Genomic DNA, 16,402 nt, shown 5'->3' with positions numbered 1-16,402 from the left:
AACCAAAACAAAGTAGATCTATATGTCAAACGATAATTAATTAATTCAGTTAAAATTCTTCATATCTGCACAGATAAAAAATATTTAATTATGTTCTAAGACTATCCATAACATTTAACAAAACCCTAATGCCTAACACCTAGTCCGTAAATCCTAAGCCTTTAAAAAATTATATTATCAATGTCGTTTGCACTAATAAAAAAACACACACCATAATTCTAATTTATTTTTAAAGTGCAGTTAATAAACAAGAGTGATCAATGAATTGAGAAAAAGATGGAAGTGAAAAAACAACAATTGTGTTATGAATCTGGAGAAAATATTAATTCATCCAACTCTTCCAAGTAAATATTTTTGATTATCATTATTGTTTATGAATTAATTTAACACAAAACAGTTTTTTTTCTTAAGATCACATTGTTGTTTACAAATCATGAAGCAGAGATGGGTGCTAGTTTGGGGCAATTAATCTTCTATATATATAAAACGCTCTGTATGTGTGTGTGTCTTTTATCCTTTACTACACCTGTCATCCGATTGCCATGAAACTTTAGGAAGTTGTTGAGAATACTCCTGGGCTGGTTTCTGCACCAAAAAAAAAAAAAAAAAAAAAAATTCGTAGGGGCGGCACCTCGGGAAGGTGCGATTTTTCACTATATACGTTATATAAAAAAACATAAAAGTCGTATGCAGTTCAACACCTTTCACCCGAGTGCCAGGAAACTTTGGGAAGGTGATTAGAATACTCATGAATACTCATAATTTCGCACGGAAAGCTCGCGGCATGGTGCAATTTGGTGCCCCTGTCTTTCCTGTGAGCGCTATTGTGCCTATGTTTGTTTTAAACAGTGAGATAGATACACCATGCCCTGGAGCATGCTGGGAGGTATTGTAGGTAAACCCATGCCCCGAAAAATATGATCCAAGAAATACAGCAAAGGCATTGTTAACGTATTATAAATAACTCAGTTTGAGAAAACAAGGTCACCATGTCTGAGAATATAGGATTGGTAATGCAATGATGAAACCCTCTTAAAATATTATGTCATACATTCTTCTGACACTGTGGCAACACATGGATGGGCACGCTAGTTTTTTTATTTTTCTCTATATTTTGATTAGGTTTAAAGCAAATATTTTTAGTCTGGAATATGTAATCTTAATTAAGGGTGAAACTAATTCTTTTTATAGCTTGATTATTTTATTTCACACTTTTAGTTACTAAAAGTAGAGAAAAAACAAGTTTGAAAACCATAATAACAAGCTATAAATACACTAAAAGTACTAAAATAATCACAGATTTTTTTTAGATGTAATAGTAAAAGTTGGTACCAGTAGAAACCTTTTCCATATAGATTGAAAATGAATTTACTTTATTACTCTGGGTTGAAAAAATACAGCACATTTTGTGGATTTTTTTAGGTTAACAGCAAATTAGTGTAAAATGAATTTCTAAAATCAAAAATTTATTTTTATCTATCTGAAGGTTAATAAAAACAGTTGTTCGAAGATATGTAAAACAGTCTGGAAGTCTTGAAGTAATACAAGGAGATGGTTTGTGCTTTTTATATTTACATTTTTAAAAAATCTATCTTGATTAAAAGCAGAGAATTTAAAGAATTTAAATGTCTAATTCTAAAAAAAAAGCAGGTAGGGAGAAAGGCAGTGTTTCTTCCACTTTTTTCTCCCCAGGGTGGGGGTGGGGGGGGGGTGCACTTGATATTTTCGGTGGGGGGGGGGGGGAGTAGGGGGGAGGGTACTGATAAAATATATATTTTCTATAAAGATTCCTTTTCGTTGGGGGGGGGGGGAAGAAACACTGCAGAAAAGTAGTTTTTAAACTTATTGAATGTCAAATTCAGATTTATAACCTTTAACCTCTTTAGATAAGATAAGCTCTGCAATTAAGATTGCTGAGTTTTACACTGACAATGCTTTCAGACAGTATTTATAGTATCATGAAGATCTAATGACTATGCTTCAACTTGTATACAGTATACAGCTTTATTGATACTACTTGTTAATAAATCTATTAAGTTCACTCATTTTATACCTAGTAATGACATTGCTTAGACTGATAATTATCAATTATACAATATACAGTATAATATTTTAAATTCTTCTACCGGGTAATTAACTAGATACGTAACAAAATTTGATGTTTCTGCGTAAATTACCATATATTATTTTTACTTATTATTGTTATAAACCATAATGCTTTTAAATTTTAAGGTTTATAAATATGCTAAAACAAAAACACAACCCACAACAATAAACTCCCAAAACTTAACAATTTTTTCTTTGTGACTTTTTTCTGTGACTTTTTTTTCTAGAGAAATTTGACTTTTTTCTGTTTTTTACTTTCCTGTGACTTTTTTTCTGTTCACCACATTTTTCTGGGAACTGTTTTAATTACCTACTAAACCTGTTGTTTTTTAAATACAGGCTCTGCTGTTTAAAAGTGTAAATTCTGTTTAAGGTTAAAAGTTTTGATTATGTTGTAAGATAGATATACTGATATTAAACTAAGTGCTTACTGTCTCATGGACCCCAAACCACTCCAATCAATCGCAGGTGAAATTTTTTGGACCTTCTTCCCCCCCCCCCCCCCCCCCCCCCCCTCCTCCCTTCTACGCTCCATGATGACTTCACACATAGCTGATTTTGTTGTAACTTTTTCTTGACATTTGTCCTGTTAATTAACATTATGTTTATAATCCCATAGTAAAAATTCTTACTCAATGTTCTATCCGCAATAGCTTAATTGATAAGCCTAAAACCCAGTTTTAACAAACATGGTTAAAGTAGAAAATTCCAAATTAAAGTATATTAATTAAATAAATACAATGTTGTAACTTGAGATTAAACTAAGAGAATTAGACAATTTATGTAGCTGGGGAAATACTATAAGATAAGAATTTTTTATTATTAAAAAATTTAATCAGTAAATAATATATCTTAGGCTTTGACAAAAGTATTTAAATTTTTTTCAGATAAAGATTCATTGAACTCAAGATGCTCATCATCAGATACTTCCTCAAGACCATTGTATGTTGCCAAATGTTTAAGTTAATGTTTATAATTAAACTAGCCGTCCCAGCCAGGCCCTGCAGTGGCCTCTGTGAAAAACCTATCTGTAAAAGACCATGACATGCGTGTTTAGTAATCAGCATATACCCGGTATTGCCCACCCCAACCAAAACACAAAAAAATGCAAACATAACGCAAACACATTCAAACACAAACCCAACCACAAACACAAAGAAAATGCAAATGACAAAGAAAACGAAAACAAACCAAATCCAAATGCAAACCCAACCCAAACACAAAGAAAACTCAAACGCAAACATAAATGCAAAGTGCTCACAGTCTACCCCGGGGAGGTAATGAATGCTAAAGGATTAAATGTAAATAATTTTCAGACACAAGTTTTGTGAAAGTTGATACATTTTTTAAAATTTTGTTTGATGAACATACCAACAATTATTATTATAAGTTTAAAAATGAAAGGTGTTTTACAACACCTTCAATATTAATTTTGGCTATTTTTTACAAACAATCATACATAATTGAACTTTATATATTAGATTCTAAAAGATCACAATAGGCCAACAGCCAAAATGTAGATAAATGGCAGATTTGGTCAATTCTCCAAAATTCTGATTTAGTCAAAATGGGTTTCTTGCACTTTTGGATACTTTGTCCATTTTTGTATTAAGAAAATAACATAAGTAAGGACATTTTTTTAAAATTACAATTTTTTTACCCATTTATTAAAATATAATAATTTTTTTCCCAATCTTGCACGCTACCCCCTCTACAAAAAGTTACATATCCATCATCATATTTGACATCATTAGAAAGCTGGATTTCTCTGGTATTTGTTATTCATTTTTCCGTCTTCTTGGAAACACCCACAGCTTACAATTGGCTTTACAAATTACACAGACAAGCTATTTTTGTTACCTTCTTTTTGTTACTTTTAGCTGTTCTTATATTACAGTTTTTTTAACACTGAAAGCCTTCTTCGTTTTTATTAATAATACAATTCTCACTATATTTTCTGTATTTGTCCTTCATGTAAGAATAAAACTTTTTCATAAGAGAATCAGGATGGCTTTCATAAAAAAAAGTTTACGTTAAAAAATATGCAAATTTTAAAACGCTCACATATTAAAAAGAGTGCAATTTTCTGATGTAGAATTCTGATCAGTGGCTCTATCGAAAAGTTGTCAGAGCAAAAGTTTTATTGTATTCTTAAATATAAGCAGTGTAAATTTGATTGCCTAAGTGCACAAATAAACAAAGTGGGAGTGATCTCCCCTAAATTTTCTCGTATATTCTTATATAATAGTAAGGGGGATGGCACTTTCAGTGTAATCGTGTAAGAGAAATGTTTTTTTAATACATAATTTTTAAAAATAGAATGGAATCTAGTAGAAAAAAAATTCTGCACCAAAATGAACATAAACAATGCATTATTGAGATAAATATAAGTACATTGAAAAGAAAAAATTGATTAATTTTCAAAAATTTAATTAAACATCTAATTAAATAATATTTTATGTCACAGTTCATTGTCTGAGTCTTTACCTATGAGAAATAAACCGGGAGTGATCTCCCCTAAACTCCCCTAAACTCTCGAATATTCTTATATAAAACAACAGGGGATGGGAACTCTGGATACAGTTATGATTTTTAATCCATTTTAAACACTTAAACTTTTACTTACATGGGAAATTTCATTTATCTGTCTGAAATAGTGCTCAAGTTAAAGGCTTTTGAAAAATTCAAAGTAGAAAAAATTCCGCTTCCGGTTATTGGAAATCGCTCAAAAGTTTATACGGATCTACGATTTTGATATAATACTTATATATGAAATTTCATCAACCTAGCTGTAACGGTACTCAAGTTATTGTGTTTACACACACACATACACACGCACACTCACACAGACATACGGACTAGATTGCAAAACTATGTTTTTCCGACTCAGGGAGGTGTAAAACGTCGAGATTTACAAAAATCTCGATTTTTTTTTTTTTGCACGATTACAATACTTTCTCTATACTTCGTATATACAAGAAAGTAAAAAATTGAAATAAATCAGTCCAGTAGAAAAGATATTTTTTGAGAAATAAAACAGTGTAAAGTACCACTTCCTGTCCATTAAAATCACTAAAAGTTTAATAGAACCAACATAAAATCTTCTACCTATGTATAAAATTTTGTTTTGAAATGGTACTTACATTGTCATTATTTTAGAAACCAGGAACATAGTTAAGTACCACTTGCGGTTATTGAAGAATTAAGAAATAAAAGTAATCTAAGTATAAGTTCTTTTTCTTATGTATGAAATTTCTTTTACATAACTCAAATAGTACTCTAGTTAAAGTGTTCACTCGGAAACAGAGTAATGTATCACATCCAGTTACAGGAAATTGTTCAAAAGTCAAAAGAATACTGCACGATTACAATGCATCCTTTATGTTCCATATATGAAAAGTAGAGAGGTGTAAAACAGCGAAAACTGATTACAGCTTGATTACAATCCTCCCTGTATACAAGAAAGTAAATAGCCTTAGTATTTGTAAAAGTACCACAAAATTCAAATAGGTGAAGGTTTTCTTGGGGTTTCTATGACAACTGAAATTATTTTCAAACGCGTTTTTTTGTTGTTTAATACTTACTTTCATGTAACAAACATGGTAAAAATATTTGAAAATATTTGAAAAAAACTGAGCATAGTGCTGTCAGAAGAGAAGTCTCAAAACTTCTAATTATATCATATCACTCATGCTCATTATCTGGCAATAATTCAGCAAAATTCTGACCATTTACAAAATTTAATCATCTCTATTTTTTTTGGCTTATTGATCATCGGGGCCCAAAATAAACACAAGTATTTAACATAGATTAGTTAGATTTGTAACAAAATAAATGTTACAAGGCAGTTAGAGATAAAAGGGACTCTAAATTATTTAGTTAATATAGTTGTATAATTTTCACTAACACTTATTATTTTCCTCTATTAAATATAGGAGTACCTCTAGTGCAAGTTCAGTTTTATCTCGACCACATTCCTGTCTTGCAACAAGAGCTCTAACTCCCACCAAGCAGGTTTCTCTGATAGCTGTACGGCGTAAAGAAGAAAAGTACTAAGATTTTCCACATTTTTAGCTCAAATAATCTACAATTGTTAATAAAATTGTTACTTACTTCTTTAAAAATAAAGCAGGAGTTATCTCCCCTAAAATTTCTCGAGTAAGTATAACATGTGGGGAGATGGCAATTCCAGTGCAGTTGGGCTATAGATGTGTTTCTTCTTATTTTTTTTAATACTAACATGTTCAAATAGAATAGAATTGCATAAAAAAAAGAATTGCATACTGAAGAATGGAAACATTTATAATTTTTTTAAAAGGTGACTTAACATCTAATTAAGTTACATTTTATGTCACAATGCCTTGTCGAGTCTTGACCTATGTGAAAAGTTGGAAAGAAATTGGTCATGTTTTAGAAGTAGTAGTAATTTTGCTCACAAGTTTCTACCCATGATAAATGATAGATAGAGGAGTCAGGTTAAATTAATTCTTATGGTTATTTGAGAAATCAGAATGAGTATAAAGTATTATTTCCAGTCACAGGAAATCACAAAAAATGTGACATCCTATTGGCTCAAGACTGGGCTCACCTGCTTCTGTGATCTCTGCAGTTTTTAATTTCCCTGATGTGAGTCAGTAACCAATCAAAGTTGGGTAGACTCAGGGACTTCCTATGCACTCAAGCCAGAGACCTTAACTCAAGACATGCGGGTTAATTGTCGCATGCTCTACTATCTATTTTCCATGGAAATAATAATTGCTAGAAATTAATTAATTTGAAAAAAATTTAATTTACATTTATATTTTTAAATATTAATTACTTTAGCTTAAGTAGGCTAATTTCTTAAATTAATTCTTAATTTAATTTAAGTTATATATGAAAATAAGTTAACAATTGTACACACAGACTGATTATCATTGCATGATTTGTATATCTTTCATTTTTTAATAGCAGTTGTACAACTGGCGTCCAGCCACAAACAAAGGATCCAAACATAGGTCAGTTAAAATGGTTTATTTGATCCCTGTATACAAAAAAAAATCCATTATAAGAGAATAAAATAAAAGGGTATGGGGCATAAATGGTACAGAGAAAAGATTCAACAAAGAGAAAGAAAAATTATGGTTTATAAATTTGTATTTCATTTCTGGATTTATGGCATTAGACATTGAATGTTTCCAATCTTACAATATGTATTGTTATATCTATATTTTGATTTGCTACACACTATACCCAGCACAAACAGACTTACAAGGCAAAAGAAAAATAAACAGGTAGGGCCTAAACATTTTCTTTTAGTCATTTGTAAAATTTTATTATCATGATTAGATTTCTGATATTTGTATTTACTAAAAGTATAAAACTTTATGTATTCAGTTGTAATCTGAACAAAAGCTTCAATTTCTATTTAAAAAATTATCTGTGTATTAAAAATCTTTTAAAAGTTTACATTCCCCACTTATACAGCGTTTACACTTACGACATGTATACTATACATTTCTAGAACACAAAGCCCGCCAAAAGTTATTTTTATCTGGAAACATTTTGTTTACAGAACATGTATACTTAAGCGTTCACACTTACAGAACATGTTATAGAACATTTTTTAAAACAAACATGACCTTTGACCTGGAGCATCTGCTATATAAGCCTAGATAATTAAAAGAAAGAGTAATCAAAGTAAAAAATAAATAAAACAACGTAGATATAGTGGTCACGCAGATTTATTATTTATAGGAAAAAGGTGTAGTCATTGTGCCTACAATTCAACAATAAATTATCTAAAAATTAGAGACCGTGCAACATTTAAGAAATTATATTGACGTGTCAGCAACTGAGCTAGAAATAATGTTAGTTCTGTATAATAGCATGGGTCTAAGCCATTACACACCTGCTACTACCTCACTCCCACCACGCAGTACCTAACCTCCTCTCCCTACCCCCAATCCCATTGTCGTCATTTCCTCAGCTAGATGTCGTTTACGATACTTTGTAACTTGAGAGAAGTTTAGCTTACTGATGTACCTTTTCATAATTTCCAAATTTAAAAAGTTATATTGTTTTAGAACATACGCCACTTCTTTGCTTGTCTATATCCTTCAGAAACAGCTTGTATGATTTGAATGAACAGGGCTAAATATTTGTCTGCTAAAGGGCCCGATTTCTTCGATAAATTTGCATCTGCCAAGACCATTACAAATATTGAGATCGAGTTATAACTATACTCACTACTGAGACTTTAAACCTATTTAAATAATCTATCACTTGTTATCTGCCTGTTTTTATAGTCGGCACTAGTGTGATCCCACAAGCACTTCTGATAGGCCTATAGATTTATTCCTCTAGCAGTCAGACATTGAAAATATGTGGATACATTTCAAACAATGGGTCAAGGAAAATTGAAGAATAACTTTCATCAATAAGTTTGGTTAATATATTTTTATAATATATTTTTTTATTTCTTCAGTTACAAACTAGACTGGTTTAATTAAAACGTGTTTAGGTTTAATTAAAGAAATAATAAGTAATTATTTAAAAATGTAATTTTTAAAGTGTGTGCTCAAATGCTCTAGATCAGTATGTGTGTATGTAAGTTATATTTTGGCTTTGCAATCAGCTGAGAGGATGCGCTTACTACGCATAGACGCATGCGCACTCATCTGAAAATTCAGAACATGTCCAATGTTTTAGCTCGGTGAGCGAAGACAAAAACTTGGCCGAAAACATAAAAAGGGGCGTGGTTTTGTGCCTTGCGACTCAGAATATGTTCTATATACACAAAACATATTTAGTATACACTTAAGTAGGTCAAGTCTAGTATACATGTTGTAAGTGTAAACGCGGTGTTATAGTGTGCCAGATATCTGCCTCATTTGTCATAAACCATAGACTTCTTAGAGAGGCTTGGAAACTTTAAAAAAAATTCTCTAAAGTAACATATTTAAAAAAAAATTTGTATTTCATTTTTTCATTACTTCAATTAGCAAAGAGGATCTACAAACTAAGAAAAAAGATGAGGTCAACGAACAAGAAAATTATACATTTGATTTCATCAGCTCGATCAATGTAAAAAAATGCATGTCAATTGAGTCAGATGAAGATAAGAAAAAAGAATATGATGAAAGTGATGAAGATAAATCTGAGGAACAAGAAAGGAAAGCTCCAAATGAACTACTTATGGAGGTATATACTATAATCATTAGGTTCATTAAAGCGATTATAAATTTTAGTAGCTTCAATATTTTACTTTAGAACTCTTATGTTGTGTAGTTATATTTTATAGAAAAACTAGCTTGCTCATCCCAGCGCATTCCCGTGGGGTTAAAAAAAAGTCCCAGGTTAGCCGGGGACGTGCCTGATTCACTATAATACTACTTCTTATTCATATTGCATCACACTCTTTAAAAGTAGCGTATGCACTCACTGTTTAAAACAAACGTATAGGTGCCTTAGCGCTCACTGGAAAAATGGGGGCGCCAAATTGCACCCTGCCAGGGGCTGCCGAAGCAAAATTTAATCCTCCCCCCCACCAGAAACCTTCTCGGGAGTATTCTCATCAACTCCCCAAAGTTTTATGGCACCCAGATAAACGGTGTGGAATCGCATCTGAATTTCATTTTTTTAATATACTGTATATATAGAAAAATCTTGGGGCGCCGCCTTGCAAAATTAAAAATGATTTTTTTACATAAGCCTCTCCTGGGAGTGTTTAATCAACTCCCCAAAGTTTGATGGCGATCAGATGAACGGCATCAAACTGCAATTGACTCTTATTTTTATATACCAAATAACGAGAAAAAAAACAAATTACGCCATGCCGGGGCACACCCCTGCAAATTTTTATTTTTTTCTGCAGAAACCTCCCCAGGAGTATTCTCAACAACTTCCCAAAAGCTTTATGGCGATTGGATGAAAGGTGTAGTAATGCATAAAAGACACACACACACATACATTGCTTTTTATATAGATAGATAAATAGATAGATAGACCTTTATAAAATTATCTTAGCTTATAACCATTTATTTTCTATTTTTAAGTTTGTTGATTGCCTGATGAGAAAAGACTACAAAAATTCTTTTAAATTGTGCAAAATGAGTAAGTTACAAAAACAACAACTTTAAATAAAAGAGTTTTACTTTTTATTTGTTACTTAATACCCTTCATTTCATATTGTATCAATTTTGCTAAAAAGTTAAATAACCCCCAATAAATCTACACAAATGTTAAAATCTGAGTTTTTAATATGCCATGGTCCTGCTTGTTCCCTTTTGACCCAAATTCATAGGCGAAACAGAGTATCTATGTGTTTCGTATCACAAAATTCGAATTTGATTCCGTTTGTTTACACTAGCCGGACAGCTGTGATCGAAGTGTTTTTTGAGAAAGTAATAAAAATTCACAGGCTGTGTTTTTCTTCTAGAAAATATGTCCCAATCTAAGGTGAGTAATTTTACCTAAAATTAAGTAGTTTGTATACTATTTTGTTATATTTGTGTTGATAATATCCAATTATGGTATATAGCAGTTTTAATTATTATTAAGTATATTGACTTTTCTGTAGTTGATTGAACTGTTCCTAACGTCTAGCATGTATACTCTAGTCACCTGATGGTTCTAACACTAGCTTAGTTTTGTTTTTCTTTATATTTTTATAATAATAATATGTAAATTATAGAAGAAAAATAGTGTCAAAATCTATAACAATAGTAATATAGTCAAGCATTGCGCTATTATATACTAATTTAGCAACTTATATAGTACTATATACATACAGATAATTAGTGTTTAACTATAATTAGCTTATAATAAAGGGGATACAGTGTGGTGCTACTATTGAAGAAAAAATGTGTCATGATGTATAACAATAATAATATAGTATTAGACTAATATTTACTAGCTGATCCTTAAAATCACTTACATATAATTCTGTATTCATACTAATTCATTCATATAGACATTGTTTGGATAAGATAAGCTTAGAAAGTAGTATAGCAATTATTATTGAAGAAAAATAATAAAATTAGGCATAGGCCTACATACTTATTTTACTTATTTACTGCATACTTTTACACATACAATAATATATCTATAGGTAGAAGTAATTTATTTATTTTTATAATAGTAATCAAAGCTTAATTTATAAAACCATGAAGTTTTTGAATGATTAGAGATTGTTTTAGTGCTGACATTGTTGTATTTATTTTTACAGGATCTCATTTTGTCTAGAGCGAGCTGTAAATTTTGTTGCAGAACAGTTCTGACTGAAATAGATGGTACACTTCAAGAAGAATCTAAATGAAAGTGAAATTAGTGTAATATTTGATTATTTGTCTCATGAAGTTACAGCCTAAAAACTATAGTAAATATTTTAGTATTATTTATTGTTGAAGAAAAACAATATTTGACACACACTTGCATATGAAATAATAATCCTCTAGTATAATAAAGTAGAAGTGATACATTATTTTTATTTCAATTATAATTTAATTTGTGCATGTGTGAAGATAAAATAAATAGATCTAGATATAATTCATAGTTTGTATTAGTAACATTTACATTATTTTTCTTTCACAGGATGCGTAAAGATTCTAATAGAAGAATTTTGTCTGAAATAGAGATTGCATATTTCCTTGGTCACTAATGTCTAATTATTCATCTATTGGTTTACTTGATGTTGAAGGTGTTACTTTAGCTGAAATTGAACACTTAGAAAGTGATATAGAGAAGATAATGGTACTGTTTGGAGCAAAAAAGTGTTACATTCATAAGCTGTACAATTATAAGATTAAGATGTACATTCATAATATGTACATTTATAAGATGTACATTTAGATCTATACTATAAGCAGATGCTAGTCTAGCAAGTGGTAAACTAAAACAAATGTTCTTTATTTGTGAGGAATAGGAATTGACCAACTTAGTTTTTAGCACAAGGCCTTTTGGCTGTTCAAGATTATTTTATTTCACACCATGGATAAAGACTATGTTAATATAGTGGGTGAACAGATGCACATTTTCTAGATCTACATGGCACAGAGGAATCCAGATAAAGCTTAAAGTCTTTGATATGGCAGAAATAAACCATTGGCTTCTAACAGACATTCTCTGGTTTCATTGCACAGGACAATTTTCTAATAATAGCCAGATATATCAGCATTATAGATATTATCTAATTTCTTTCCTATCAACAAGTTTGAATAATTGAAAACCACTTGCATTTAAAACAATAACAAGTTCAAATTATATAAGATAGAAGTCCTGCTGAGCAAAGTGAGGTTACTTATTGACTAACACAATAAAAAGATTGACTAAGGAATATAACTGGTAATAGTTATGAAGTGCAAAAAATGAAAAATTACTATCTTGTAAATGCATTTCCTATGCTCCAGATGTGGTATAAATAAGTGTTTTACTAAAATCAATAATTACTCCATAAATTTCCAAGATAAATGATTAATAATTTTTTCCATTTTTACCTATATTTTTACTGACCGTTGCATAATGTAGCAACATTGCTACATACTGTTCATTTTGCACAATATACATTATTTGATAAAATAATTTCCTCATTATTTGTAGGGGCCTACTTTCTACACACCACAGCCCACCTTGTTAGATTTTATTTTTCTCAAAAAGCTTTCACAAAATTAATTCATGCAATAAAGGGTTAACCTTACACAATTCCATAGCCTTTAAGATTGGGTGTCACATGCTATTTTAAACTTAAGCATTTTAAAAAAAATTAAAAGGAAGTTCAATTATCATTAGTAAATGCTTTTTAAAAAAATGACTATTTGTTATCAAATGGCTAACTAGCCTAAATTTTATGTCTTTGTATACTGTGTTAGCTTTTTTCCACTGGTTGGCAAGACTCAATTTAAAAAAAACACTGCCGGAGTTTGTCCCATTTAAACACTGCAGCGCACTCATTATTACATTGAGTCATTTAAGTACACTTAAGGCTTTTATGCTGTAGTGTAGGCAAATCCCTGCCCCGACAAATATGACCCAATAAATGTAGCGCAGGCATTGTTTACATTTAAATACAACTCAGTTTTAAAAAACAAGGTCACTCGTCTAAGAATATAGGATTGGTAACGCATTGATGAAACCCTCTTAAAATATTTTGTCAGACTTCCTTCTAGCTCCGCGGCAATGTGCAGGGACGGGCACGCTAGTATTATATACAAATTGTTATTGCATTTCAACAAAAAATTACTATCTTTAAAGATTATTCAATGTTCCTTTGCACCAAAACAATATCTATTAATAGCAAAAAATATTTAATACAAAGCAGATTTGACCAGAAAATAATGTGGATGAGATGGCAGTAGTTGCGCCGAATATAGTAGTGCGCCTTACCTTCTATGCAAAACATATGATTGAAGGATGCCAGGTGCTAAGATAGCCGCTCTGGAACTCTGGACGCCAAACTGTGTATTGAAAAAAATTACACCCTCCCAGGCGCCGCCCTTGCAAAATAAAAAAAGATTTTTTTGCAGAAACCTCTCCTAGAATGTTCTAATAAACTCCCCAAAGTTTTATGGCGATCAGATGAATGGTGTTAAACCGCAATTGACTTTCCTTTTTATATTCTGGATAAAGAGAAGATTTGAATCACGTCCTGCCAGGGTGCACCCCTGTGAATTAGAAATTATTTTTCCCTGCAGATACACCCCCACCCCCCACCCCCCGGAGTATTCTCAACAACTTCCCAAAGTTTCATGGCGATTGGATGAAAGGTGAAGTAATGCATAAAAGACAAACAGACAAACACGCTGCTTTTTATTTATTTAGATTTAACATGTAATTCTTACCTTCACTTCTGTTCCAGTATACCCAGTGTGTCGGACAAATAAAATACACATAGTTAGTATACAACAAACACTCAGCATTCATTGTTTTAATAATATAAGTTGATTTTGCTAAAAAAAAACTCATTTAAGCTTACTTTTTAAAAAAAATATTCAGAAAAAGTTGTAAAAAAAAAGAAACTGAGACTTAGTAGTTTTTTTTAGCAGACAAAAGTATATCGAGTGACAGACTTGATTAAATATGGTTTTGTATGGAGTAGTGGCTGGTAGTCTTTAATGTTTTGATATCAAGAACAATTCTGTTAAGTTTTGAAAATGGTTGAATGAATAGCACTTGTCTTCATATATGTATGTGTATATTGTGTGTATATACCATAGACACATGTATATATTATATACATATGTGTATATATATATATATAATATATATATATCTATATATATCTATCTATATATATATATATATTTCCCAACACTTTCAATAGTAATTTATTTTTAACTCATAAATTTAGACCATGAGCACTATAATAATCTAACACTTAACTCCATCAAAGTATCCACGACAAACATTTTTTTACAAACATGTTACATACAAAATTGAGCTTTATATATTATATATATATATATATATTATATATATATAGGCCTATATATATATAATATGTCACTCAGATTAGGCATATTACAATAAACAGTTTGAAATAGCAATTAATAATACTCTATTCAAACATTAAAACAAATTTTTGTAAGACAACATAGCAGGGCTTGCTGATCACGAGACAATCCTACCACATAAGGTAGACAAAATGAGATCCAAGTGAATCGTTCACCTATTGCTGTGAAAAATAAACGTTCTTAGCAAAGTTGTTGCCCACTTTGTTGGCTGAGACCGGCCCTCAGGGAGAAAAAATCTGCTCTCTGTGAACAACTATCATATAAATTCAATAGTTATATTTCGGTCACACCTTAGAGATCATGTGACAACAGCTTATTTAATCAACACATGGTTATTGTGGAGCCAAGTAGAATGCTTGAAAACAAAGTAGTATTAGTATTAGTGATGATTACCCAGCTAAGGCCTCTTTTGTTACATCATAGTAAGGCATCTGCACTGATGCTGGACAACAGCCATAAAAAAAAACATTAGCATCATATTTGTGTTGATGAAGCAGTAAAAACCATGGTTTTACACTACGAACCTGAAAACCCAATCATTGTTTCAAAAATATATTTCACATGTTTTGAACATTAATGTGGTATAACTTCCGACATTTTATTTGTTTTCCTGTCATGAACAATGAGTAATTTTGTTTTAATTGTTACATTTAAAATCAAATGCTATTTAAAAAATGAAGTTTAATTAGTCTTTCATACTTTGTTAAGTTAGATTAATTCATTTTAGTACATATCACAATAGTATGTGTAACAACGTACACAACAATATCACAATCAATTAAACAAATATTAGATTAGACTAAAATCATCCTTAATGCTATAAATATTTTGCCATGACTTATTTTGCCCTCAGATATTTTGTCCATAGATTATTTGTCCTCGGAAATTTTGTCATGAGATCATGTGCCCTGTCATACACACACACACATATATATATATATATATATATATATATATATATATATATATATATATATATATATATATATATATATATATTTATTTATTTATTTATTTATTGGATATATTTTTATATTATTTAGTAAATCTGGTAAATATGCCAAACATTAACTTGATTAATAAATTAAAACTTAACATTGCTTTTTGAAAACAACACCTTTTTATGCTTATATGTTGTTTTCATTTGTTCTTATTATACAGTTATGCTTTTTGAACCAATGAATCCAGAGGCTCTTCAGTTCTTACCACTTATTCAAAGAAAGTTAAATCTGGGTCAGTGGAATTATCTTTATTTATAATTATTAGGTATTCATAAATACAATGGGAGGCATATATTTAAAAAACATGTTTTGATTCCTACCTTTTTCTTTTTTGCCAAACTTCATTTATTAATAGCAAACATAGGACTTAATTTATGGTTTTTTTTTTTTAGTTTTAGACCATTGTACTATCCTGAACTAATATTCCATCTAGTTTTAACCTAAATACGTGTTTTTGTTCTTATGGAACTTTAAATACATCAAATGCCAGATGAAAGAGCAGCTTCAGAGTCTCATGAAAGTGATGGATCTGATGAAGATGATGACTCAGATAGTGAGGAAGATACAAGGTAATAATTAGGATTCACATTTTTGGAAAGCTGGCCTATACATTAGTAAAAGTATTAATAAAAATTGAAATAGAAACAAAACCAAAGCGTTTTTGATACTTGGTTTTTTCCCCAAACTAATGTTACTTATTTTGTAGAATTTATCTAAACTGGCTTTTATTTATCACAATAATAATAATACCTAATAATTCGGTGTCCGGTAAAAAAAAATCCTGGACAAAAACCCCCCCAATTAAGG

The 16,402-nt window shown here is 30.5% G+C and overlaps 1 protein-coding gene across 2 annotated transcripts in view; it reads left to right on the top strand.

Moving 5' to 3' along the window:
* The window catches only part of LOC131958607 (glutamate-rich protein 2), a gene marked incomplete at its 3' end in the record, with an annotated part of 23,227 nt that extends 7,063 nt beyond the window's left edge, over positions 1-16,164 (top strand). Inside the window, 10 exon segments of one of the 2 annotated variants that reach the window (XM_059323723.1) lie at positions 236-344; positions 1,487-1,554; positions 2,994-3,048; positions 6,042-6,155; positions 7,060-7,103; positions 7,343-7,379; positions 9,090-9,288; positions 10,143-10,200; positions 15,756-15,827; positions 16,086-16,164. In XM_059323723.1, coding sequence (XP_059179706.1) covers positions 277-344; positions 1,487-1,554; positions 2,994-3,048; positions 6,042-6,155; positions 7,060-7,103; positions 7,343-7,379; positions 9,090-9,288; positions 10,143-10,200; positions 15,756-15,827; positions 16,086-16,164 — 794 coding nt within the window. 2 annotated transcript variants of the gene reach the window in all.
* Between the last annotated feature and the right edge of the window lie 238 nt (positions 16,165-16,402).

Source organism: Physella acuta, unplaced genomic scaffold (assembly GCF_028476545.2).
Source record: "Physella acuta isolate Inbredline_101_S28 unplaced genomic scaffold, ASM2847654v3 ptg001342l, whole genome shotgun sequence".
Taxonomy (NCBI): Eukaryota; Metazoa; Mollusca; class Gastropoda; family Physidae; genus Physella; species Physella acuta.
The sequence above is the reverse complement of the archived record's forward strand: the minus strand, read 5'-3'. Positions and strand labels throughout refer to the sequence as shown.